The following is a 26,407-nucleotide window of genomic DNA, read 5'->3' on the forward strand; positions in this document are numbered from 1 at the left end:
AATATTACACGAAGATATGAGAGCCTTGTTTTCCAACCTCTCGCAACGGTTAATTTCGAATTTATATTCGCGACGAAATTTATCAACTATTCCCCAATAAATATTTCATGGTACTTTCGAAGACCGAAATATTTTATGTTATTTTCGTGGGCCAAACATATAAAATACGAACGATGAAATACCTTTCACGATCGGGAATTTCTTTTATTCAGGGAAAAAGAAAATTCCTTCCAGACCGTTCCTCGCGAAGCCTAATCTTAACCGAAGTTTCCCCAAAGCCAAGCGCCTCCTGCGCTCCTTCAAAATAGTCAACGTGGCCCCACGTTGGGCGCCAAATTTTTGCGACGACTTTTCTACCGTCTCGCGGCTGAGCGATAAACGCGGCCGCCGACTCGTTCTCTCCGTTGCGCGGGTGTAAATTGCGTCGACGAACAGGAGCTAATTCGCCGAAGGGGAGAAGCGGAATGGTCGTTGACAAAAACGGAAAACGGAGAAAAAGGGGTCCACGCGCCAGGTGGGAACGGGATGTTAGGAGTTCCGCGCGTACCGTGACGAGATCCGAGAGATAATCGCGAGAATCGAACTTGGGCGCCAGATACGATCTTTCACGTATCAATTCACGAAACACGCGAGATAAACGCGATGTAAACGCAAAAGCAAGTTGTCGGAATTCGCCACGGGCTGGCTAGCTCGCCTAACGGTAGAGGGGCAGGGCGAGTGTTGATCGAACGCGATAATTTATGCAAGAGGCGACAATTACGGAAACGGCAAACACAACTGAAAAGAAACTCGCCAATTAAACAAAGAGGTTAACAGATTTATTATAATAGCGGGAGCCGCAGCTCCTCGAGAATAGTAATGATAAACCACGCGGATATACGGCTGCAGTAAAAGAAACGCGGCTGCGAGACTGGGTGTTAAACGCGGGGCGCGAAACCCCGTAAGGCGTACGCCGAGACCAACCCGTTAGGTCAGCCGGAATGTCCGCTCGGCTTGAATTACGCCTCGCACTGCGAAGAAATTGAATAGTACGTTCTTCTATAATTCGGGTGCAAAACCGCATCAATTCTCGATATTGCCTCGCCAACGGCGATATTATCGCCCGCTATTACCGCGAAATTATTACGACGCAACTTAAGATTAACGTGCACTTAATACAACGCAGACATGCTTCGATTTCGGACGGACATCTTACGCAGAATCGAATGCTCGGCACACACACGCACGCAATTCATGCAAGAATCGCGAGGGAATTCTCACCAAAACGCGCTCACAATTTCGAGACGCGGTGCTTTACAGCCGACATGATACGTCGAATTTACGCGATTCACACTCTCACGTAACCCGTATAATAATCGCGAACGACAGATGCATCGGGCGTGTACGCACAGTTTCGACGCGAAGATTCACAAACGAGAGACAAAAAGAATATAACAAATTGACGCGAAACACACTCACACTCAGACGACCGACATACAGTACCAACGAGTCTTAACCGCTAGACGTGCGAGACCCAACGCAAATATAATCTACGGAATCCGAATCTCCAGAGAGACGACACACGGTTTCTTAAAAACGCGAGGTAATGTCTCGATCCGCGGAAACCGATACTTTCGAGGCTCCGGGGCCCGAATCGCTTGACGACGTGGCCGTGACGCGAAAATCTACACTAAAGAATCGGGCTTAGCCCGTACACCAAAGTACGAATTCACGGCGACGACGACAGAACGAAACGATTCCAAGCGCAATCGCGAGTGGCGAATATGGCGGAGGGTAACCTCACCGGTACTCTTCCTCCCGTCGGGACGGTCAGGGGTCGACGAAGTCCTCTCGTGCTCACAATTCTTCGCCGTCGATCGCCGGGATCCTCTCCGCTCGTTCACGCAGCAACGATCTCGCAATTGTTCTCGCCACAAACGGTCCTCTCGATTACGCTGTTGCTCGCACGCAAGCTCACGCCAGTCTCTTCCTGGATCGTCGCGATCCAGAATCGATACCTGTGGGCCGGCCGGGGCTGCGCACACGGGGTGCGTATTATCGCGACCAATCACGCGTTATCACGCGTTGTAGCCGGCGGGCGGCGCGCTCACGGTCGTAACGGGGATGCGCGCGCCCCCGGTATTACGAATAATAATTCGCTGGGGCCCGTTCCGCGGGGCCGTCGCGAGGTCTAAGGCGAACGGCTTGGCCGGAAACATCGCTACCACCTTTCTTTCCGTCTCTTCCGGGGCCGCGTCACGCCATCGGGTGCAGGATTGTAGTCCCGCCGCGGGGGCCGTATCCGCACGGGCCTGAGCCCTTGCGCGAGGATTTTCTCGCTGTCCTGTGCGTCGCGCATCACGTGTGCGGGTCCGGATCCCGTCGTGACGTAGCTAGCTTGGCCGTTAGATAATTTGGATTTCCAAATTGCTGGCTCCTTGCCCCTCTAAGATCTTCCTTGATTGGCGATCGTAGTTTCCGTGACGTTTCAGCGACTCTCCGCTCCTTCGCCGATGAGGCTCCCAAATGAATTATTTATACGACAAAAAAGCATAAACTAAATTAATATTAAGCTCGAAATCTCAATTAATGACGCCTCTCTGGAGGTAACGGTACGGTTCTCGCAATGATTCGACTGGCGCGGCCTTTTAATCCGCGCTTTTCGATCGGAGAGGGACTCGGCGGACGCGCGCGAGACGGCAACGTCACAATATATATATATATATATATATATCTTTCTTGTTCTGATCCCTTTTTATATATATATATCTATATCTACATATATATATCTATATATATATATATATATATATATATATATAAGAGAGAGAGAGAGAGAGAGAGAGGGTGTATGCATATATAAATATGAATATTATGTGTGTGTGTGTGTATGTGTATGTATATATTCTACATAATATATCTGTACACGTATACACGTATACACATATGCACGTATATACGTATGTATGTAGATATGTACCTAATGTACCTAATGTACCTATGTACGCATGTACATACGTATGTATGTATATATGCATATATGTATGTACGTATGCATATGTATATGTGTGTGTGTATTTGCGTGTGTGTGCGTGCGTGCGTGTCTGTTATTTATTAAGGAAAAAAGCGCGCGCGTAGCGCGCGTCTGTGTTGTTCTAGTATGTATATATATATATATATATATATATATATATATATATATAATGAGTGTGTGAGCGAAGCTATATATTACAACGTGCCGTAATCGAAGGTTGTTTTCCTCCCTCTTTCTTAAATGCTCTTCTATTACATCACTATCCGCGATACATTTGAACAATCGCAAGAATTATATTCTTGTTAGATGACAAAACATAATCTAGCACGAATGTATTTAACAATTATCGATTATATAAATTATAAAATATGAGTCGCACTTTAAGTATTACAAGATGACATTTTTGCACCACAGATCTAGGAGACAGAAAAATGTGATTTAGATATCATTGCATTTACATTATTTCGTTCGTTATCGAAATATCGAATAGATAAAATAATTTCAATTTTTTTCCAACGGCAACACGTGCTCCGATTTGTACTGTATCCCGTATACGCTGTATGGACGTCTTCGACCAGAATCCATGTCCATTTACCCGCAATACCACCCTCGACGAGCATGCATTGTACCCGTTCGTATTCTGTGTTTGTACCCTTTTAGTGAATACGCCATTTTATCCGCGCTCATGTGTGCAGAAGCCCACACGTGAACACCTACACGATCACGTGTATTTGTTCGCGGATCGAGAAGGGAAGAAAGGGGTGCACGACAATGCTAATCAGTGTTCAGGGCGGAACGTGGCAATTGGCGGTTGGCGCAGCGGGGTGAGATGAGGGAGTGATTCGGGTCGAAAGGACGTGCTTGCTCGTATACCTCTTTCCTACCTCCGGCTTTATTTTTCTCCGTTTCGCCGCGACACTGTCTTTGTCTTCTGGCGAGTTTCCTCCTGGGAAACTAAAGGGGAAATGCGGAAATGTGCCGTAACCCTTAACTTCATTATTCCAGAATGCTTTAATTTCAGTCGCGTCGCGTCGCGAAAAGGAAGAAGGAAACAAGAGATATCGAGAATAATATTACATCCGAAATACGGACAATGTATAGTAATAATTATATAAAAAATATGTATATTGAAATCCCAAGACATAATTGCAATAGAAATTCTAACTGAGAAAATAAAAGTAATTAATTTTGAAATTTTGAAAATAAAAATAATTAATTTTAACCATATCGCGATTATCTATAAAACGAATGATAATAATGCGTATAAATAAAACGATCAAACAAACTCTCTCGTTTACGAAAGAGTAAATATATATCCTTAAAACGACGGTATCTTATAAAATGTATAACGCTTATCCATGGAGCTTGAATTCGATGGAGCTTTTCGCCCGTCCGTAAAACTGTCAGATCGTTCAAATATTTATGTGAACGAAACTCCTTGAGCTGCATCATAAATAAGATTGAATTGCGTCTGCTACTGCTTTTGCATTAAGTGTGTACTCTCATCATAACAATAAATACAATCATAATAAAAACTGTAAAAAGTTTTAGTAATTATAATAATAATATTACGAACTATGAAACAGAGTTCGTTCAGTAAAAAAACATTTTCCAAGTAATGATTCTGTCGCTGCAGGAACTAGCTACATAAGGCTGTAAGTGGCAAAGACTTGATAGACTAGCTATATAGTTTGCGAGAATAACACGAGTTACCCGCGCTCGGCTAAGAGGCAATATACGTAATAACGAAGCGATGCATTCTTTATTGACGCTCGTCACGATTATCTTGTTTACACGTAGAGATTGAGAGAAAATATTGGGCAGTAGATTGCGTACTTTATCCACTTAATGGCAATCGTATAGCTTGCACAATCCCGGTACTGTAATAACTACCTCGTATTGATTTCTTTAAAGTGCACGCTCGAGCAATACAAACGTCACCTCGTTCAGTTGTTGCAAAATTGATCTCATAAATTGAATAATTACATGGATCGTGATGTGATCACTTGCCATCGCAAATCTCGAGAGTTTACTCGATATCTGCGTAACAACGTACGAGGAAATTATATATGGGACCTTCGCCTTTATGATGCATGCCCATTCCCTTCGTGCTCAAAACGAAATGATTATATTATGCTTGGCGCGTATAGTGCATCCTAATCGCGCAAGTAATTTGCATTAACGAATCGAGGAGGTATGTATTACCCAAATATTGTAAATTGAATGTAGCGACGATTGAAATCTGCATTAATTGTACTCTAAAGTTACGCCGATGGGGAATTAAGGCTGAAATATTCCGGAATATTTGCACGTCTTGTTTTACTGTTTACTCGCTTCACTTTACGATCCCCTTTGCACGTTTCTCATCGCGAGAACGAGCCGTATGCTTCATTGTTATCACCGTTTTCGTTTGCTCTTCGCGTTGTATTTGTTCCATATTAGCGCATTACATTTCATACTTAATCGAGATGCTTGCCGCTAATATATACAGCGATATATAATCGCGTAAAAGAGCATCAATAATGCTAGATAAATAATAAATCTGTTCAATGTTCTTCTGTAAGCTAATTCTATTATTAGAGAGACTCTGGCAATACAATTGATATGAAATATTTTTACATCAAAGTCCTATCTCGCGAGAATACCGTAAAAAATATTATCATCAATATCATACCGATTTTTGTTCAACTCAATGCAAACATTATATTGTATACAGAAATGCCTTCAGGCATTCGTAACGCATATTATGTGGCGACGATTTAAAAGAAAGCAGCCTTACATATTTACCGTCGGTATATATTTGAATATATATATATATATATATATATATATATATATATATATATATATATAGTAACCGTATATTTCTTTTAAAATTATTTAATTAATAATTATTTATTCGGCGGGCGGTTCTCCGATGCCCACGGTACACCTTTGGCGCGTATTTCGACTATCGATCTCGCGATCCACAAAAATTCCCGGAATCGCAAAATAAACCAAGTTGGGCGCCAGGTACGGCAGGCCGCACCATTCACGATAAACGCAACACCAAAAGATAATCGCGCGACCGATAATTAACGCGACGGCAAAATTCCGCGGCTATTCAGTATACCCGAAATGGTAGAGGGGGGGTTCGGGGAAGACGGGAGAAATCTTGAGAGTTGAGAACACGGGAGCCAAAATAAGCATTCGGTCGATTAAAACAAAGATAACGATAATATATTTAAAACGAAAGAAACAAGAGTATAGAGCAGTTCGTATAAATAATAGCCTTGGATGACAGTAATTATTTTACAGGCGAATAAGATATATTATTTCCGCGGAGATCGGCACGACCGTGCGCAACAGTATCAAATTACCGGGCGTCTTACGCGCTTTAACTCGACTTTTCGGCCGCGAGGATTTCCACCGTACCAGACTTAATTAGGCCGCGACAGCTAAAGAAATCTCTCGAATACGCCGGTAACTACTTTACGCACGCTCGTGAATCCGCTTCGATATAATAGAAAATACTAGGTTGCACGACTCAAATCGGTCCGTTGGTCCGGCTCGCGGTAAGCCGATATACGTCTCAATAACAATGACGGTGACCTTTCCGTTGAAATACCGAATATCTAACTCGCATGACTCGCGGAAACTAATAGCGGGCTCACAGACACCCGATAGATTTATTGTACGAAGTTTTAGGATTTCGCTTTCTCCTGACTCTAATTTCTTACAATACTCACAGAACACGCGCTAGCAATACACAGAAACAATACGGAAACTATCGATAACGACTGTGGTGTACGAGTCGCGCGGCGCAATACTTTGCGCGCGTCGGAATATCGATCGCGTGAACGCAAAAATCCCGATAATTCACAACATATTATACAGACAAACGCGAAAATAACACTAATGACTGTCGGCGGCGGCGAAGTGAATAGAGAGAGCCTATTTTACCTAATTCGAATGAGCGACATGTGCCCGTCGGCCGTGCGACTTAATCTACCAAAAATATTCACCAAGTTAATCCACCAAAACGCGTGGCTCGACAACTATTAAGGGCGCGACTCATCCGAATTAATTACCTACAATTATTCGGCAACAAAATCGGTCGACGATGCTCGTCCCACTGGCAGGAATGTCTCGGCCTTTCCTTTGCGATCTCGTGCTCGCTCGTACGCTCTGGGCGACCTGCGTCCTTCCTAACGGCTCGCCGAACAGTGCCGAGCGAGAGTCCTGCAGGAGACACGTCGGTGCGATAAATCGCTATCGCGCCACTTGTGGCGCTTTCGCGTTACGCAGAGCCGTCCTGCGGTCCTCGCGATCCTTGTTGTCATCACAGCCATGTTGATGGGTTCCTCGCCCCGAAATTTCCTAAATCGGTTGTTGTTTGACTGACAGATGCGGAATTTCGGCAGCGTCCGAGCGGTTCTCTTTCCTATTTCGAAAAATAGGTCCATGGTCAAGAATCCTCCCGTCGCTCCGTCCTTGGGACTCCCTCGCTTCGCGCGGGTGGAGTGGCCGCCCCTTCGGCTGGTTCCTTCCGGTCCTTCGCTTCTGTTCCTGTCATAGTGATATTAAATTATCGGTAGCGAGGTATATTGGCCACCATGAATGTAGTTAATATTGAAAGACTACGACCTGATGTCTCCTGTGTCCTGGACTCCCGCTCTTGGCCGTCGCTCTTCTCTCTTCCTCTCCTTCCACCGGATGGGATCCCGCCGCCCGACCTCGTGCCGACAACCAATTCGCGGGCTCATCTCGAGCTTACATTTTCGATTTTTCTAACCGAAAGTCAGATCCCGCTGATCTGACCATCGGGCCGTTCTCTCCCTAAATTAGGAAGACGCAGGCCCCCGAAAAACCGCCCCCGATCGGGCCATTCGGCCCTTGTGACGGACGTCCCAAAAACGTCACAATATATATATATATATATATATATATATATACATATATATATGCATATAGATGATTACCATTGACGCTAGGTAGCCCCCACAAAAGGCATCATGGATCGTAGAAACGTCATGCATTCCGTTTGGCCGACTTACTGCTCCCAAAGGCTCGTTTCGCACATGTGGTGCATAGCGACCCTTTGGTCTCTAACCGTCTTCTGCTTGATGTATTCCCGAGGGAATCGATTAATACGCGCGGTTGCGGATGCAACGAGCCGCTTCCAAGACCACGCATACCGTAATGGTCAAACGACAGTATTTTCATGCCCTTTAAGCCTGAGCGCTTCTATTATTCGCAGACGTGAAATTAAATAGAGGAACGCATTATATGCGATTTGCATTATGCTCATAATCTGATTATGTTAAATTCCTTTTATAGCGTACAATAATATTGCAATAATTAATTTACGAAGTAATCTATTTTAAAGTTATCAATTTGAAATAATTGTACGTATATCCTTTGATAAATGACATAAATCATTAAAACCATTAATGTGTTCTGCAATGTAATGAGTAACTAGATACTGAGTATACCGTGGATAAACCGCGCATAATTAATTGGGATAATTACAGCCATAGTTACGGAGATACTGATTCATCTCTAATCAGGGTTGGGAAGTAACGCGTTACTTGTGACCGTTATGACTCGTTACCGTTACAGTTACTTTTTTTCGGTAACGATCGTCACTTTTTTCCGTTTGTAACGGTAACGGTAACGTCGTTACATTTTTACAGTAACGGTAACGAATTAGCCGTTACCCATACAGCACAGAACATTGCAATTACATTGCAGTAATATTACAATCTTGCAAGTTGCAATGTAATATTGTTGAGACATTATTGGAACATATAACTGTAATATTTTATGAGAATGTGTTATAGCAACATTTCAAAAACATTACAAAAAACAGTTTTCAGTAATCGCTAGTTCGTTTGTTTACTGCTATGCGGCGCGCGTTGCGTTATCTATCCTGCATTTAAGTTTCAGTCACGATGATTACATAAAGCTTGCAAAGAGCGGCTAATAAGATTAAAGATATAACTATTTTTATCAATTTAATTTATCCGATAAAATCCCAACACAGGGAATTTAGATATTAAACTGATTGTTCAGTAATCGGATACATAAATATCTAAAACAGTTAAAATTATTCGTTAATTGTCTACTTAAGATGTAAAATAGAGTTTAATATCTATATAAGTAAAATTTTAACTTTTATGAATAAAATTATTTAATCATTACTATTTTCTTAAACTTGTAAATTATTTATAAAATAGCGATGTTAACTAGATAACAGGAAATTGTTAAATAGTTTCCATTCCTATATAAAACCAAAAATTTGATAATAATTTTTTAATATGTACACGATATTTCAGATTTTAATAAATAAACTTCGAGAATATATAAAGACATCTAAGAGAGAAAAAACTCGTAATTGCGTAAATTCACAATCTTTTTTTTTATTTCTCTTGGATGTCTTTATATATTTTCAAAATTTATCTATCAAATTTAAAGCGTTCTGCATATTTGTAGCAACGCATTTCAATATTACAAATACATTGCACCGTAACATTACTGTAATATTACATTGTAATATTTCTAAGGGCGGGCATTTCAACGTTGCCGCAGACTTGCAGTAACATTGCAGAAATATTTCGCAATTTCCATGCAATATTACAATGTTTCAATGCAAGGTCTATGCAACGTTTCTGCAATCTTTCGGTGCTGTATGGGTACTTTTATCCTTATTTTTAGGTTCTTTATTATCTTATATCTATTCAATAGATGTATTTTTTGAAAAATATTTTGTAGCCTTCTATCATAGGCTGTATTCTGATGCCAGTACTGAAAATCTATAGTAAGGTAATATTGGTAATATTCAGACTTTACAATACTGATAGCGAATATTGGAATACACTCTTAATAATATCAATATTTCTCTTATCAATATTTAAAAACAATGTTTGATAAAAATTTTCGACAAAATTGAAATTTGTAAATTACAATTTAAATTCCTATAAAGATAAGTATATTAAAAAGTAAAGATATTAACATAAAAAATTAAAATCATTAAATAAGTTTAAAATAAAAAACGCTTGTGCTATATAGAGACTAATTTAGAATTTTTAATTGTAACATAGATTATTACATTTAATATTGATTATTAAATAATTTTATAATCTAATAGCTTATTTTAGCATTACAAAAAACAAAAACATAACGAAAAGATAACGAATCGTTACTTTTCAAGTAACGGTACCGGTAACGCGTTACTTTTTAAAATCAGTAACGAGTAACGGTAACGAGTTACTTTTTACAAAAAATAACGGTAATGGTAACGCGTTACTTTTATAGAGTAACGTTCCCAACTCTGTCTCTAATCAAAAGAGTAAGTCTCCCTATATTCTACTTTGCGGACATCGCAACAGTACAAGGCAACCGTGTCCCATGTGCAATAGGAGTTATTACGTTGCTTCTGTCGTGCAATTGCAACTTCGAAGACGTCAGCTCCAACTGACGTCTGCTCCAACTTCTAACTCGAAAAATGTACGTAGAAAAGGACATACTCTGTTTCTTACCCCTTGCGTTCTCTCTCGCTCGCATGGAGCATAGCGCTTTCGTTCGTCATGCTACGTACGAGCGAGAGAGAACGCAAGGGACACGAAACAGAATATGCCCTTTTTTACGTGCACCTCGGCTCCCACTCCTCAACATTCGGTCTAGATATACTATGTCTAGAGTCTAGAATGAGGCTTGATGCACACGGGTGACGTTCTCGAACGCAGCCGATCAACGTTTATTTATTGTGCTAACGCGATACGCTTTCATTCTCTTCATAAATTGTTCCTGAAAAGATAAATGTACTCTTGCAAAGTGAACGGATGCATTTAACGAGTGAATGCGTTTTTGGACGTAATTTTATGCCTTTTTTGTGTTTTGCAACATTCTTGCAATCAGCATAAATTATTATATAGCAAAATTCATGATCTTCGGCGTATGTTGTTTCAAAGTAATATTGTTGCATTGTGTTAATAACGAAAATTAAATGTGGATGATAAATGGCGTACGCATTGCATAAATAATAGAAAAAAATCAAACTATCGATTAAGAGTCTGTCTATTAGGAATTTGATCGGTTCAAACGTTACTGATAATGAGATCCAATAATTTAAAGTACACTCAATTAAGTATAAAGTATACTCAACTAGTGAACCGCGTATAGATGTATAATCTGTCTGTATTACGCTTGACATGGCGCAAAACGACAATGTCCCTTGATGAAACAAAAAATTTTTTATTAAATGAAAGATGTTATATTTACATTAATGTATTTCAATATTACATTATATTATATATTTAATATAACATATTAAATATTACATATTTTAATAATAATTTAATATGCAAAATTACAATCTTTTGCGACATGGATATCTTCTGTCCTTGCGAGATTGAAGGAACATTCGCATTAGTAAGATATATGGTATTTCTGCTATTAAAGATAATACGTAAGCACAAACGTAACTAATCATCAAGTATCCTATAAACATAGGAATCTAAAAATTGATAATAAATGTTAAAAAGTCTTCTGTTAGTATCGAAATTTTAGAGATAATCTTCACTTACCAGAGGCAGTAATTCCAAATGAACGGATGTTTCACTAAAGAAATGAATCGATTGTATAATGAAGGGATTTACGAGATAAGCACAATAAGTAAGTTTGCTGAAAGGGATAAAGACTTTCAACGATAATAACCGATTAACAATACCTGTAACATAATAAAATAATTTGTATATATATATATATATATATGTATGATGATAAAAATAACATTTTTTAAAATTATAGAATTATTTTTATGCGTTATGCCATTAAAAAAAACTATAAATTAAAAATAAATTAAATGAGAGATGCAAGAAATAATATTACACAATATTATTATTATATTAATTATAATATTACAATTTATTTGCGTAGATTTATGTGTAAATGTGTAATAAGATTTATAATATTTTATGAAATATACTAACCACCATGCTTAGTAAAACACGCTATTACAATCCATGCTATACCTATGGCCCAGAGTGTTCTACTTAACGCAACATAAACAGCAACATACAGAATAGATACGTTTCGTTCATAAAAGCCTAATAATACGAAAATAATACACGCGCTACCAAGACACCGACATAAAATTACAATTTTCTGAAAGTAAATTGTACACAAATTGTAAAAATTCACAAATATTTAATTAAAATATAAATATATTAATATATATAAAGTAATATATAAATAATTAAATAAAATCATCTATTCATGTATTTTGTAACTATTTTTATAATTGTTTAATAATTGCTTATTTTTCACATTAAAGAGTCATATGATAATCAAATTATACTTTACTTTTCTCAAGACCAATTTTTTATTTAGTCTTCTTACAATGTAACCAGTAATTATGCCAATAATATGGTCCTATTCTGATCCATGGGGGATAGTACAAAACACTAAAAAGTCTATATTGTTCGTCAAATCTGCAATAAGACAATATTTAAGTAATCTTATAATTAGCAAAATGTTTTTATTACTTACGTCGGAATATATTTGTAAATATATGAAATATAACCGGTAAGTACAATAGAGCCTATTAAAAGTGCACCCAATACGACAACAGTCATGTAGAAGTACCTAAAATTAGCAATTTATATTTATTTAAATATATACTTAATATATTGTGCTGATTATAATATCCTTGATACATCAACTTACACAGTTGACAAAATCAATAGCACAGTAGCAATTATAAAATATTGCATGTCATTGGCTAAATACCAACTCCAAATCATGCACTATAAGAAAATAGAAAATTTAAAATAAAATTTTAATATTTTTTAAGCAATATTAAATTAATTATAACTATTTAAAATATATTTATATACCATCGAATCGAGATCGAACAGATTATTTATGTATACAAAATTTCTCCACCAATATTTCGTACAAATTTCGTGCAATCTAAAATTTGGATAAAATTGTGAATTCTTGTCGTACCAAGCCGAATTTAATTGTAGTATTCCTATCATCATCATGTACGCAGGTGTCAACCTTAATATAAATTGTTTTGAGATATAAATATATATACAATATATAAAAAGAGATAATATTATTATCTTAAATTTTATTTCTAAATTGTTTTTATATGCATTGTTCTTATTTATAGCCTGTATAAATAAAGATAATCAGCGAGAAAAACGTACCGAATAAATCTTTTTATTATATGAATAAAGAATTCATTTAATTTTGCTTTGTAATTAATCGATGTGGTTTTATCTTTACCTATCTTATCCTTCAAATATAAATAGGCTACTAAAAATCCGCTTGTAAACAAGAAAGTATCTGTCGATATGATTATGTTACATAATACTTGAATGAAGAAATCCGAAAAGATTCTCCGTAAGAATGTTTTATTGTCTATATATACAAAATAATCTCTGTTATATATAGAAAACAAGATGTATATATGTATTAATTCTATAAGTCTTTTTCGAATTACTCACCGATATAATTCAACATGAAGAATATTGTATGAACAAAAATTATCCAATTCATAGTCAGAAATTTTAAACCGTGAATAGTAGGTATTGCGTTAGCATCCAATTTTGTGCTGAATATTATTTTTGTATTTGTGTACACAGAAAAACATATTAGTATTTTTGCAATTCTATTTTCTCGATGTGAAGATAAAGATGTTATTTCCATTTCCTCGGACATGTTCTCCACATCTATATCGCAAGATAGAATTTTCAGTAATATATTTATATAAAAATCAACATATGCTTTAATTACATAAGAAAACTTGAAGAAAGAAGCATTATTTAAATTTAAAAAAATATATGCATATACAAGATGACTATTAATATATAAATCTATATATAAATTTTTGCTGATCTTTATTAAAATATTTCCTTATTAAATTATTCGACTTGAAAATACACTAATTTTAAATAGTCAAATATCATTTTAATGTACAATGCATAAGCGTGATTTTTCAAATACGAGTATAATACATAATCAAAATTACGAATAATTTAAATACGATACTTACTAGTTGTAATATTAGTTTTATCTCTTGCAAGTAAATATTTTTGATGCACGAATATATCGTACATTGTGCCAATTATCATTATAAAAAAAGTAAGCGCTAAAACACTACAATTATAAAATAAATACAAAATATATCTCTCTATTATTTCAAAATTTTGAAAACTATACAAAAATTTGCTTGTTATTATTCACTATTCAAAAAACAAAGAATAAAAAACAGTATTTTAAACACTAAAAATTAGGATATTTTCGAGCCGTTTAAATCCGCGAAAAATCATCGTAAGAAAAAAATTAAAAAGCATTTTGAAACTTAAAATTTTAACTTTAACGCGCTCTCAACAGTTTTCTCAGATTTTTATATTTTTCTTGTTCTGTGCTTTAAAAACGAATACATTGTTTTGTTCTTAAAATTACGTAGTTAATACTTTGCAGCTCGATAAAAAAATTTTTCTCGAAAAATTTATTTCAAGTTTCATAAACTATAATATTTTATCTACAAAATGCTATTTTTTAATAATATATTTGACCGAGTTACTTGATTTTGAAACCTGTATTTTTTAGAATTAATGTCGATACTCGGCGATATCAGATTAAAATTAAAAAAGCCTGAAGTTTCAACTTTAACGAACTATCGAATTTTTTATATTTTTTATATTTTTTCAATTCTGTGCCTTAAAAAGGATGTTTAAGAGATACTAGTTTAGTTTCAAAATCGTGTAACTCGGTCCAAAAAAAAAGAAGAAAAAAACAAGAAAATCCTCTCTAAAAAAGTCATGTTATTGACATTGTTGCCTCTTTTCCACGATGCTGATTAGTTCTCTCTTTTAAAACTACCAAAAAACGCGCTAAAAAGTTAAAAAAGTTAAAACTTCAAGCTTCAAAATGTTTTTTAATTTTTGGTCTGATGATTTCTTCGCGGAGTTTCAGCGATTTAAAAATAGCCTATTTTTTAGCGTATGAGAAGTATTCCTTATTTCTTTTGAGTAATGTTTTGTTATTTGCTGGTAAAATAATAATTATTTTATAACAGAGTGTTTCATTCATAAAAACCATCCCTTCTTTCAATTTTGACAATAAAATTTCAAAGCGAAGCAATTTGAAATTTTTATAAAAATGGCGATAATTTGAAAACAACGCATTTCCAGATCTATGTTTATACTAAGTTTTTTTCTTGTTTGTGGGTCCTCAATAATCTCTCGAGCGATGGACCTCTACTTTTGAAACACCTGTATATTATTAATTATATATTTTTTTTGCTTTTTTGATATACCAGATGAAAAATATTGCATCATAAGATAACCATTGTTGATCGTCTTTTAGATTTTTAATCTCGATCAATTTGAAATCCACGGAATAAAGGTCACTGATAAAAAAAATTCTATCGCGAAATATTTTTTCCAGAATTAAAGTTAGATCATTTATAGAACATGATGCTGGTAAACAGAGGCCGAGTGTAATTAAATCCTAAAACAAAATATATTGTATAGTACATATTAAAATACTTTTGTGTGTATATGTACATATATTATATAATATAGAACATTTTATAAATACACCTTATATAATTATGTATATTAGAATGTTTAAAAGAAACAAATCAGAGTTTATTTTAAGATTTAAGAATAAACATAATATCTAGGATTAGTTTGTTCTATAATATTGTATATATATATATATATTATTGCTAATAATATGTACTGAGTGATTCAGGACCACTGCGACAAACTCTGAGGTACGCGATACGAAACCTATCGTTCCTCAGAGTTTGTGACAGACAATTATATATATAATTTGATAAAAAATTGAAAAATCTATATTAGTTCACTGGCTTTAATTTAATTTATAATTTGATATTCTTTCTAGCTTACTTTATGTATGGGTAGAAAAAAAAAGAGAGAGAAGCTTATTTTATAAAAATGAACTTACTTCATTGGTATCGACATTCATATGGTATTGAAGAGTACTGTTGTGTGTGAAATGAGAAACAAAGTAATTTACTTCGAAAGGCGGAAATTCCTTTTGTGGATCACGATATATCGTATTATTTAATATATGCCGTTCTGCGATTTTTAGAGGAGCTGTATTCATTGTATCGAGACATTGACTACGACTCCCTAGCCAGTAATTATTTCCATAAAGAAAGCCTGGTTTAAATCCCCCGCTAGAATCCAGCACTCAAAAATATAAAATAAACAATTATTATTTAAACATAAATATTGAACAATAATTTTTATTTATTATTAGTACATCATCAATGTTTTCATTCATTGTTGAATTTAAAAAGTAATCTTTAAAAATTTCATTATTTAGACCCGATCGCACCAATGTTTTTTTGGCTTTAAGCGAGATCTAAAACTTTTTTGGCATTTGGTAATAATTAATATCATATGTCTTTTGGCTTTATTAGACTTTAAACTAATCAAATATTAAATTATAGTCTAAAGCTTAAAGCCAAAAGCCAAAAGCTAAATGACATTGACTATTGTCAAAAGCCAATATAGTTTTAAATATCGCTTAAAACCAATATAACATTGATCAACTGGGAGAGAGAATTACAATATCGGGAATTAGATTATTGAATACTTATACAATTTGTGTTATATTGTTATTATTTAATAATCATAGAATCATGTTTTAAATAGAGAATTTTAAATAATTTTTCTCAATAAGTTATAAATTTTTGCGAAAAATAACATTACTGTACATCTTAATATACTGGGTGTCCCATGGGCGTGTTATTAAAGTCATTTAGAGTTGAAATTGTTTAATAAACATATGTTCGTAAATGCTTCTTAATAAAATTACTATCATTCAAAGTTAATGTAAATATTTGAAAAAGGAAAGAAAAAAGATTTTTAATTTAACTTATTTTAACTGTTTATTTACAAATGCATTACAAATTCTATTCAAATTCACATTTGAAGAATCACAAATCACATTATTCACATCAACTTTCAATGGTTATAGTTATGTTAGAAAGCATTTACGGACATATGTTTATTAAACAATTTTAACCCTAAACGACTTCATTAACACGCCCTTAATGTATGAATCTCGAATCATGAGACATTTTGTATAATAATATAATAATAAAATATATAAGAAAATATCTCAATGTATGATTAAACTAATAAGGTAACATTATCAGTTTTTTATTTTACGGCTGAGGGTTAGTAGCATTAGAGAGGGAAAAAAAATTATATACAAATTTATTTCATTGACAAACAAAAAACAGTAAAATAAAACGTTAAAAATAAAATAGAAAATTGAATTTTAAATATTAAATTATAATGATCATATCAATGACTAAACTGAAAAATGATCATATTCCATTAAAATAAGAGATCCCATACTATTTAAATAGTATGGGATCATCTTTCTATCCAGTTCATGAAACCGGCTTATGGTATAACGATAGAAAGTTTGAACATCTCTTTGAGTAAAGCATATGCCTCATGTAAAAATTCCAAATATTTCGTAAAATTATATGAATACAAGGATAAAAAATAGGCTAATAAGAGCCGGGTGCAGTAAGTCGGCATAAAGAAATTCAAATAGAAATCTTCTTTAATAAACGTTTCGGTCCTTTTTCCGGATCATCTTCAGCAAACAGATAAAAACTCGTATGTCCTGACCTTTGATCCCGTAGTTTCCTATCGGTTCTAGTCGTTAAGAGATGACATAATGTTCACAGGATAGGACATTATAAAGCTGGAGGGAAATAATTAAAGATCAATAATAAAAAAGAAAACCTTTCCGAGGTATAAAAAACTAAAAATCTTTTAAAATAAATAAAGAGTAGCGGGATGATTCACCAAATTAAATGCAAAACAGAGAGCCGAGATCAAGAACATCCGAGAGACATACGATACACACTATACAAAAATAAATAATAATAACACATGGATTTTCGAGACAAAATTTGTCATTGTAACATTTGCCTTCTGTTCTTCTGTATAACATGAGTAACTCACTCTTATTCTTCATATTATTATTGTCACATTTTTGATATAATATATTGCATTTACTTTGTAATTGTGATGAGGATAGTCCAAAAAAAGGGACCGAAACATATGCTTTTTGTGAATTTGTCTATCACGTAGTCAAAATATCAATGTAATTTGATTGTAATAAAACATATGCGTACAAATTACTGTGCTGATTCTTGATTGCTTTTTATCTCTTTCGTATAAATTTTTTATCAATTAGTTTTTTTAATTTTCGAATTTTTTTGATATAAGCATGATTAAATAAATAAAATTTTACTTACTTTTCAAGCTCCACAATATTCGTTGATCCACGGCGTCTCGGAAGTCTCGTAATTCCTTTCCGCATATAGTTGAGTTAACAAGATCGGCTCTCGAAGCAACGATATAAACAGGCAATGTATGACTAATAACTTTTTTATATTCATTTTCGTCAGATTTGTTAACTTGCGCAAAAACACTAATTAAGGCGTCAAAATTTACACAGATACATAAAATAAATACAAATCGATAAAATAACATAATGCAGAATATTTCAATATCAATTATAAACTGCAATAAACTTCAGAATTTTATTTATTTTTTGTTGGTTTTAATAATAATATTAAATGCAACTAGTAACCCTGTTGAAATAAGAAGATTTATCATAAATGGATTATATTGTATTTGTATTGTTATGCCTCCGGAGACTCACTGACTTTAATGTAGTTGACAATGACACTCTTGTAGTTGGAATAAAAATATATATAAATATATATCTATTTTATTCACAAATTGATTTAATTACAAGATTCCTGCACGTTAGCTCACGTCGCGTATCGCGATAGCGGATATCTTGGCGTGCGTATGTCTGGAGTCGAGTTTCGATTGCGAGACTCACTCCTCGTTCTGTCGTATTTAATTCTGCCGACTGCGTGGCTTTAACTTAATATTGACAGCCCGCGTAATGTTGATTAATGATAGAGACTACTCGTCGCTTATTAGTAATCGGTTTTTTGTTCTCTTGGTTTCCCGGGAGGGGATCGTTTGGCGGCCGGGCTACGTGTCGCTCGATTTTGGCGGCAAGATCCGGATGCAAGCTAAGAAGTTCTAAGTAGGACTTCCTTGCTTGCATTTTCGCAATAGATTTGTAACAGAGTTACTTCTTAAATATATTTCCTTTACTACACGTGTGCTCCGTACAAAGGTCTAGCCGGAAAGAGAATCGGAGTAATCTCGCTCTTATGCACATCCCGCCGGATATCGCACAAGTCTGTCTCTTTCACTCATCATACCACGCACGCGCACGCCTTCTCTTATTCTCGAGCGCGCATAGCTCATGCAAATATATAATATATAACACTACAATCCACAATAAGTTTTTTTGCAGAACTCTGCAAAACTTATTACTTTTTCTCTAAATTTTTAAAAGTTTCTCGTGTAATTTTATCAAATTATATTTATAATATGCTAATTTGTTTATTATTATATTATAAGTACATTATTATATAATATTTGAAATACATGTTCATATTCTACTTAGTTTCAACTGAAAGATCCATTTTATAAAATTCAAATCGGTGAAACGTGCGAATTTTGGTATACTTCTAAATACAAGGTTAATTTTTCCTTGCGTGTTACTCGTTCGAATGTCACTTTTGTATTGGCTGTAGAAAAGTAGATATACACAATTCTCTCTTCCTGACCCCGGTTTATGACCCTTCCCTCTATTCAATCCAACAGTCAAAATCAAAACTAAATTGAAACTTTATTTTTCGACTTTTGGCCAGCTTTTCGGGGTTTGGGACCACTGTGCGATGTACCGACAATGCTTTTTGGCTTTTTGTGATAGAAACATAGACATAGTATATCTAGACCAAATATTAAGGAGTGGGGATCGTCAAGTATTAGACAGAGATAGCATGCTTTGTATCACCATTCTATCTTCATTTTTTCCATCCCTTCTACTTTTCTCTTTCCAAGTTAGATAAAGACAGATCAGTGATCGTACAGCAGCTGTCTCTTTCTATTTTTTGCCGCGTTCTGAGTATGGGAAATGTAGAGACGCGCAGTCTATACAGGGTATCTCTAAAGTCTGACCTCACCCCTGGATCTCGGAAACGGCTTTTAATATGGAAAAATGTTTCAGACAAAAGTTGTACGGTTTCAAGGAGGACATAAGGTGGTATTATTAATTTGACCTTGAATAGTTGCTTGAAGATCACGTGCAGGTCACAAAAATAATTGTTTTTAAAAAAAATATATTGATTTGTCTCATTATTTTGTACATAAAAGTGTTACGGTAAGATTATCAAAAACTAAATATTTTACAAGACATTTTAATTTTTATATCAAAATTTGTCAGATTAAAACATAAAATAACTCAAAAAGTACTAAATGAAAAAATACTTTATTATAATGTTTTGAAAAACTCTCGAGATAAGCTACAACAAAATGCAATAAAAAGTAGGCGGTTCCATTTAAAAAATTGAAGGTGACTTTTAGGTGACCTTCACACATCTATTTAAGGTCAAATTAATGACATCACTTTATATCCCCCTCGAAACCATACAACTTTTGTCTGAAACATTTTTCCATATTTAAAGTCGTTTCCGAGATCTAGGGGTGAGATTAACTTTAGAGATATCCTGTATATTATACGTCTATGGGTAGAAAGCAGAAATGCAACAAGAATAACAGATGCTCACTTTTTATGAATTTTATGGTTACATATGCATTAAACATCCCTCTCTAAAAAAGGCATGTTATTGACATTTTTGCCTCTTTTCCGCGATGCTGATTAGTTCTGTTGCTGTGCTTACTTCACTGAGTAATCATTGTGGAGGTGGTATATTTTGATAATTTGTAGAGATTACACGGAAAAAAAATGCTGTTGCTTCCAATAAAGTCTACGTCACGGGCTGCCACAAACATACATGGTTCATTCAATGATATTTTTATTGGACCAAATATCTGGATAATTGTTTTAATAATCCAGATATTTGATCTAATAAAAATATCATTGCATGAACTATGTATATTTGTGGCAGCCCGTGACATAGACTTTGATTGAAGCAACAGCATTTTTTTTTCCGTGTACGTATTGCGTATTTATTATACGACACGTGCATATAATTCATTTACATAATAACTTAGACCTGGTCTACCGAGCGGTTCGATGACTATGCATATTGCGTATAATGTTGTCACACAAAGAGTTGTTGAAATTGTTTTTAAGAAAAAATATGTAATTATTTACAATGTATTTTTTAAAACAATTATTTGTTTTTTCCTTTACACTGATTGATTTGTCTCATTATTTTGTACATAAAAGTGTTACGGTAAGATTATCGAAAACTGAATATTTTACAAGACATTTTAATTTTTATATCAAAATTTGTCAGATTAAAACATAAAATAACTCAAAAAGTACTAAATGAAAAAATACTTTATTATAATGTTTTGAAAAACTCTCGAGATAAGCTACAACAAAATGCAATAAAAAGTAGGCGGTTCCATTTAAAAAATTGAAGGTGACTTTTAGGTGACCTTCACACAACTATTTAAGGTCAAATTAATGACATCACTTTATATCCCCCTCGAAACCATACAACTTTTGTCTGAAACATTTTTCCATATTTAAAGTCGTTTCCGAGATCTAGGGGTGAGATTAACTTTAGAGATATCCTGTATATTATACGTCTATGGGTAGAAAGCAGAAATGCAACAAGAATAACAGATGCTTACTTTTTATGAATTTTATGTTACATATGCATTAAACATTTCCTCTCTAAAAAAGGCATGTTATTGACATTGTTGCCTCTTTTCTGCGATGCTGATTAGTTCTTTCGCTGTGCTTACTTCACTGAGTAGCTGTCATTGTGGAGATGGTATGTTTTGATAGTTTTTAGAGATTACGTATTGCATATTTATTATACGACACGTGCAGATAATTCATTTACATAATAACCTTACAGAACGGGTCTACCGAGCGGTTCGATGATTATGCATATCGCGTATAATGTTACAAACGTATATCGTAACACTATTATAAGTTTACTGTTGCGTTCCGTATGTATTACGACGCCTTATGATATTTCTTTATGAATCTTTATTTTTAATTGGCGCAATTTTTTTATATCATTATTTCTGTGAAATTTTATAAATACGTTTACATAACAGTTTATGGTACGTATACGTGTGTGTGCGTGTGCTTGCGTGTGTGTGTGTGTGCTTCAAAATTAGATCTAATAATTCAAAAAATATCTAAAAATTGTTTAACTTAAGCGGCCAACTTAAACATTTCAGTCAATAAAAAAAGGAAAAGGCTAATTGGAGCCCGGACGTGGTACTTAGGGCGTAATAAATGTGTGATGTTTTTAAGAAATAATGTTAATGAACTTAATATAAATTAATAAATAAATAATAATTTAACTAAACCAAACATTTTGGCCCACTTCGATTCCTTATCAATAAAAATAATCAAAATTTTAACACATAAAGGGATCATGAGGCGGAATAATACATACAGAATGCAATGATTATAATAGTGTTACAATACAATATTATCGATTGGTTCGCAGATGACAATATGACTATAAGTTTCCGCATAGGTCAGACTCACCCCACAGACACTTAATTTTGCTTCTAGAAATGGTGAAGGCAGGCGCAAGCAATGGATCCCTAACAGCACATGATATCATACGAATATTCTATATTTATACTGAATGTACTATGATCATACGTAATTTACTGAGAATATTTATATAATATCTCTGTAAACGTTATTTATCGTATATTCTCAGGATATACTCAGAGTATAGAAACTAAGTTTCGATACTTATACTGAATATACTATAATTAACTTTAATATACTGAGAATATCCCTATAATATCTTTATGATACATCGTTTGTCCTCTTTTTCGCACATTTTTCGTATATGGTACTCTCAGAACATACTCAGAATATATAAATTGAACTATTGGAGCGGTTATGTCTATAACTTTATACAAAACAGTGTTATTTTAATTGTATAAAATAAATATTTTAATTTTCTAAAAAAATAGATATCAAAAAATTCTGTTAACTGACATTAAAAACTATATCATAAAATTAATTTCTTTTATGATTATTTAAATAGAAATATTTTAACCAAAAATACTGTTGTACAAAATAGTTGTTTAAATTTCCTACAAAAATAATGATATCAAAAAATTGCGCCAAATGAATAAAAATTTATGCTATATAAAATTCATTTCTTTTATTATTATTTAAATAAAAACATTAAATTAAAAATTAAAAATTCAAACAAAAAATTAAAAATCAAAAACTTATGCGAAATTAAAAATTAATACAAAATAAAAAAATAAAAAAAAATTTTAATTAAAAAAAATTTGGCGCTGCTATGTTTCCAAATTAATAACTGCAATGTATCTTAAACTAACAAATAATGAATTTAATTTAAACATTACATTAATAATTGCAATGTAAAAATATGGAGTACGTTAATATCATTAACACATTGTTCAGTTTAGCAGCGCCAAGTTTGTTTTAATTAAATTTTTTTTTATTTTTTTATTTTGTATTAATTTTTAATTTCGTATAAGTTTTTGATTTTTAATTTTTTGTATAAATTTTTAATTTTTAATTTCATGTTTTTATTTAAATAATAATAAAAGAAATGAATTTTATATAGCATAAATTTTTATTCATTTGGCGCAATTTTTTGATATCATTATTTTTGTAGGAAATTTAAATAACTATTTTGTACAACAATATTTTTGGTTAAAATATTTCTATTTAAATAATCATAAAAGAAATTAATTTTATGATATAGTTTTTAATGTCAGTTGACAGAATTTTTTGATATCTATTTTTTTAGCTATTAAAATATTTATTTTATACAATTAAAATAACACTGTTTTGTATAGAGGTAAAATAACATTATTTTGTAGAGCAGCTTTTTAATTTAAAAAAGATAACACTTTTTTGTGTAAAATTTTTTCACATGGCGCGTGTACTTGGCGCTTTTTTTACCTTTTTTTAAAAAGATAAGTTTTTAGGGATTATATCATTCTTTTTTATAGTATATGTTAAACATCTTAAAATAAATAAGCAAAAAACCCGCCACCACCCCCGTCATATTTTATCAAAATACAACGGTCTTCTTTGCTTACTATAAATATCTAGATCCTTCAAACTTCTTAGCTCTTATTGTAAATATATATATATATAGATATAACAATGTTTATTTTATAAAATTTTTTATTTTAGGATCATTACATGTATCGCTAAAAAAATTGGAAACTGAATTGATGATAAAAGTGAATGATTTGATTGATAAAATATTACTAAGATATATATATGTGTGTGTGCGTGTGCGTGTGCGTGTGTGTGTGCGCGCGCGCGCGTGTGTGTGTGTGCGCGTGCGTGTGTGTGTGTGCGCGTGCGTGCGACGTGCGTGTGTGTGTGTGTATATGTTACAGTAAATGTGTACTAATTTGATAAAAGTAAATGTATTCACAAGCAACAGAATTTAAACTTTTACCAGTAGAAGTATACATTTTCTACTATAATGTATTGTAGCAAATGTATACATTGTCTAGTAAATGAATACATTTATCAGAAATAGACATTTTTATATTTAGGTGATACTTTTGCTGAAATCCTATCGTAAATGCATACATTGGCTAGTAAGTACATACACTTACTAAATTTACGCTTTTACTATATTATATATATATATATAGTATGATGTAGCTTTTTGTAGAGTTTTGTTTTGATTGCTTATAATGGACAATAAATGTCATTGTACAAACATGCTTTGAGAATAAAAGATTAATTTCCCAAAAATATAAATAGATGATTGATGATATTTTCATAACATTTCACAGGATTTAAATAGCAGATTACCCTAAGGCTACGGAAACAGCAACTTGTATTGTAAATAACTTCTTTCACAACACTGATGAAGATATCGATATTTTCATAACATTTCACAAGATTCTAATAGCGGAGAAAATTTTAATAAACTCTCGAGCGAATCTCGTATTTTGTTAATAAACTCTTTTTTAGTGCTCGATGACAGATCTGCTGTGCAAATTACTATGGATGTATAGCATACTTGGCTCTCAGTTCTCTTATATCTGAAATAGGCGTTAAAAAATGTTAATAAATAGCATAATATATTAGAATTTCATACACAGAATTCTTTCATGGAACTGATGGAGATATTGCACAAAATACCATGATATGCTATCTATAACAAAGATATGATTCATCACTGAAAATAAGAAAGATCTATTACTTCTTGGACTATTGCTAGGAATATCATTAAACTGCATTCTTGTCTTATTTCGAAGTATTTGAATACACAATACTTACTGAAATTGTGATGTATCTAATTGAAGCTCAAAGAAGAATTTATCTCAGATGAAAATTACAATTAATTTAACTTTATATTTAACTGATATGTTTTCTTACTTCCTGATTACATTACGTTGTGTCTGTTACGTGTGCAATGACACCGACCGGAAAAAAAGATTTGGAGAATTTACAGTCAAGTTTGACTCTTTAAAAATAAAAAATTAATTATTACGCTGTGTCATTACGAGAGGTTAGGAAATCTGTCATAATAACTATGTCCAAGGCAAAGATACAAAATGATATAATAAAATTATTAATTATTATTTATGGACAGCACGTACCATATAAAAAGTAGAAACATGTTTATAATTATAAGCTTTTTCATCTTCTTTTTCTAATTATAAGCGATTACAGCAAATCTGACAGCAAGAAATCACAGTTGGAAAAGCTTTTTCTTAAATATATTAACAGTCAGAATGTATGAATATTCAGATGCGATACGCTTGATCGGAATGTGCGCAAAAGAAATGTGCGTAAAAGAAATGTGCGCAAAAGAAATGTGCGCGAAAGAACTGTGTGCGAAAGAAATGTACGCGAAAGAAATGTGCGCGAAAGAAATGTGCGCGAAAGAAATGTGCGCGAAAGAAATGTGCGCGAAAGAAATGTGCGCGAAACAACTGTGCGCGAAAGAAATGTGCGCGAAACAACTGTGCGCGAAAGAACTGTGCGCGAAAGAAACCTGCGCGAAAGAAATGTGCGCGAAAGAAATGTACACGAAAGAACTGTGCGTAAAAGAACTGTGCGCAAAAGAAATGTGCGCAAAAGAACTGTGCGCAAAAGAAATGTGTGCAAAAGAACTGTGCGCAAAAGAACTTTGTGCAAACAAACTGTGTGTAAACGAACAGTAACAAACGTTTATTTACCAAATAAAATTAATAATAAATGTCAAAAAATTTCAAAATTATACATGCATACATGCGTGTGTATGTATTTTAAATTATACAAAAATATGTGTTGTGT

The 26,407-nt window shown here is 33.4% G+C and overlaps 1 protein-coding gene across 1 annotated transcript; it reads right to left on the minus strand.

Annotated features, from left to right (window-relative positions):
* Positions 1–11,363: 11,363 nt before the first annotated feature.
* LOC138942464 (nose resistant to fluoxetine protein 6-like) lies at positions 11,364–18,633 on the minus strand. The gene is given in 14 exon segments (XM_070312702.1): positions 11,364–11,510; positions 11,581–11,723; positions 11,986–12,160; positions 12,359–12,419; positions 12,421–12,486; positions 12,545–12,640; positions 12,722–12,801; positions 12,892–13,057; positions 13,210–13,423; positions 13,510–13,734; positions 14,058–14,161; positions 15,327–15,520; positions 15,983–16,230; positions 18,327–18,633. Coding segments are annotated over 14 exon segments (2,157 nt in total). The 5' UTR covers positions 18,565–18,633.
* Between the last annotated feature and the right edge of the window lie 7,774 nt (positions 18,634–26,407).

The sequence above is a fragment of the Polyergus mexicanus genome, unplaced genomic scaffold (assembly GCF_030449975.1).
Source record: "Polyergus mexicanus isolate NDT 795.1 unplaced genomic scaffold, iyPolMexi1.0 SCAF_22, whole genome shotgun sequence".
NCBI classification, from domain to species: Eukaryota; Metazoa; Arthropoda; class Insecta; order Hymenoptera; family Formicidae; genus Polyergus; species Polyergus mexicanus.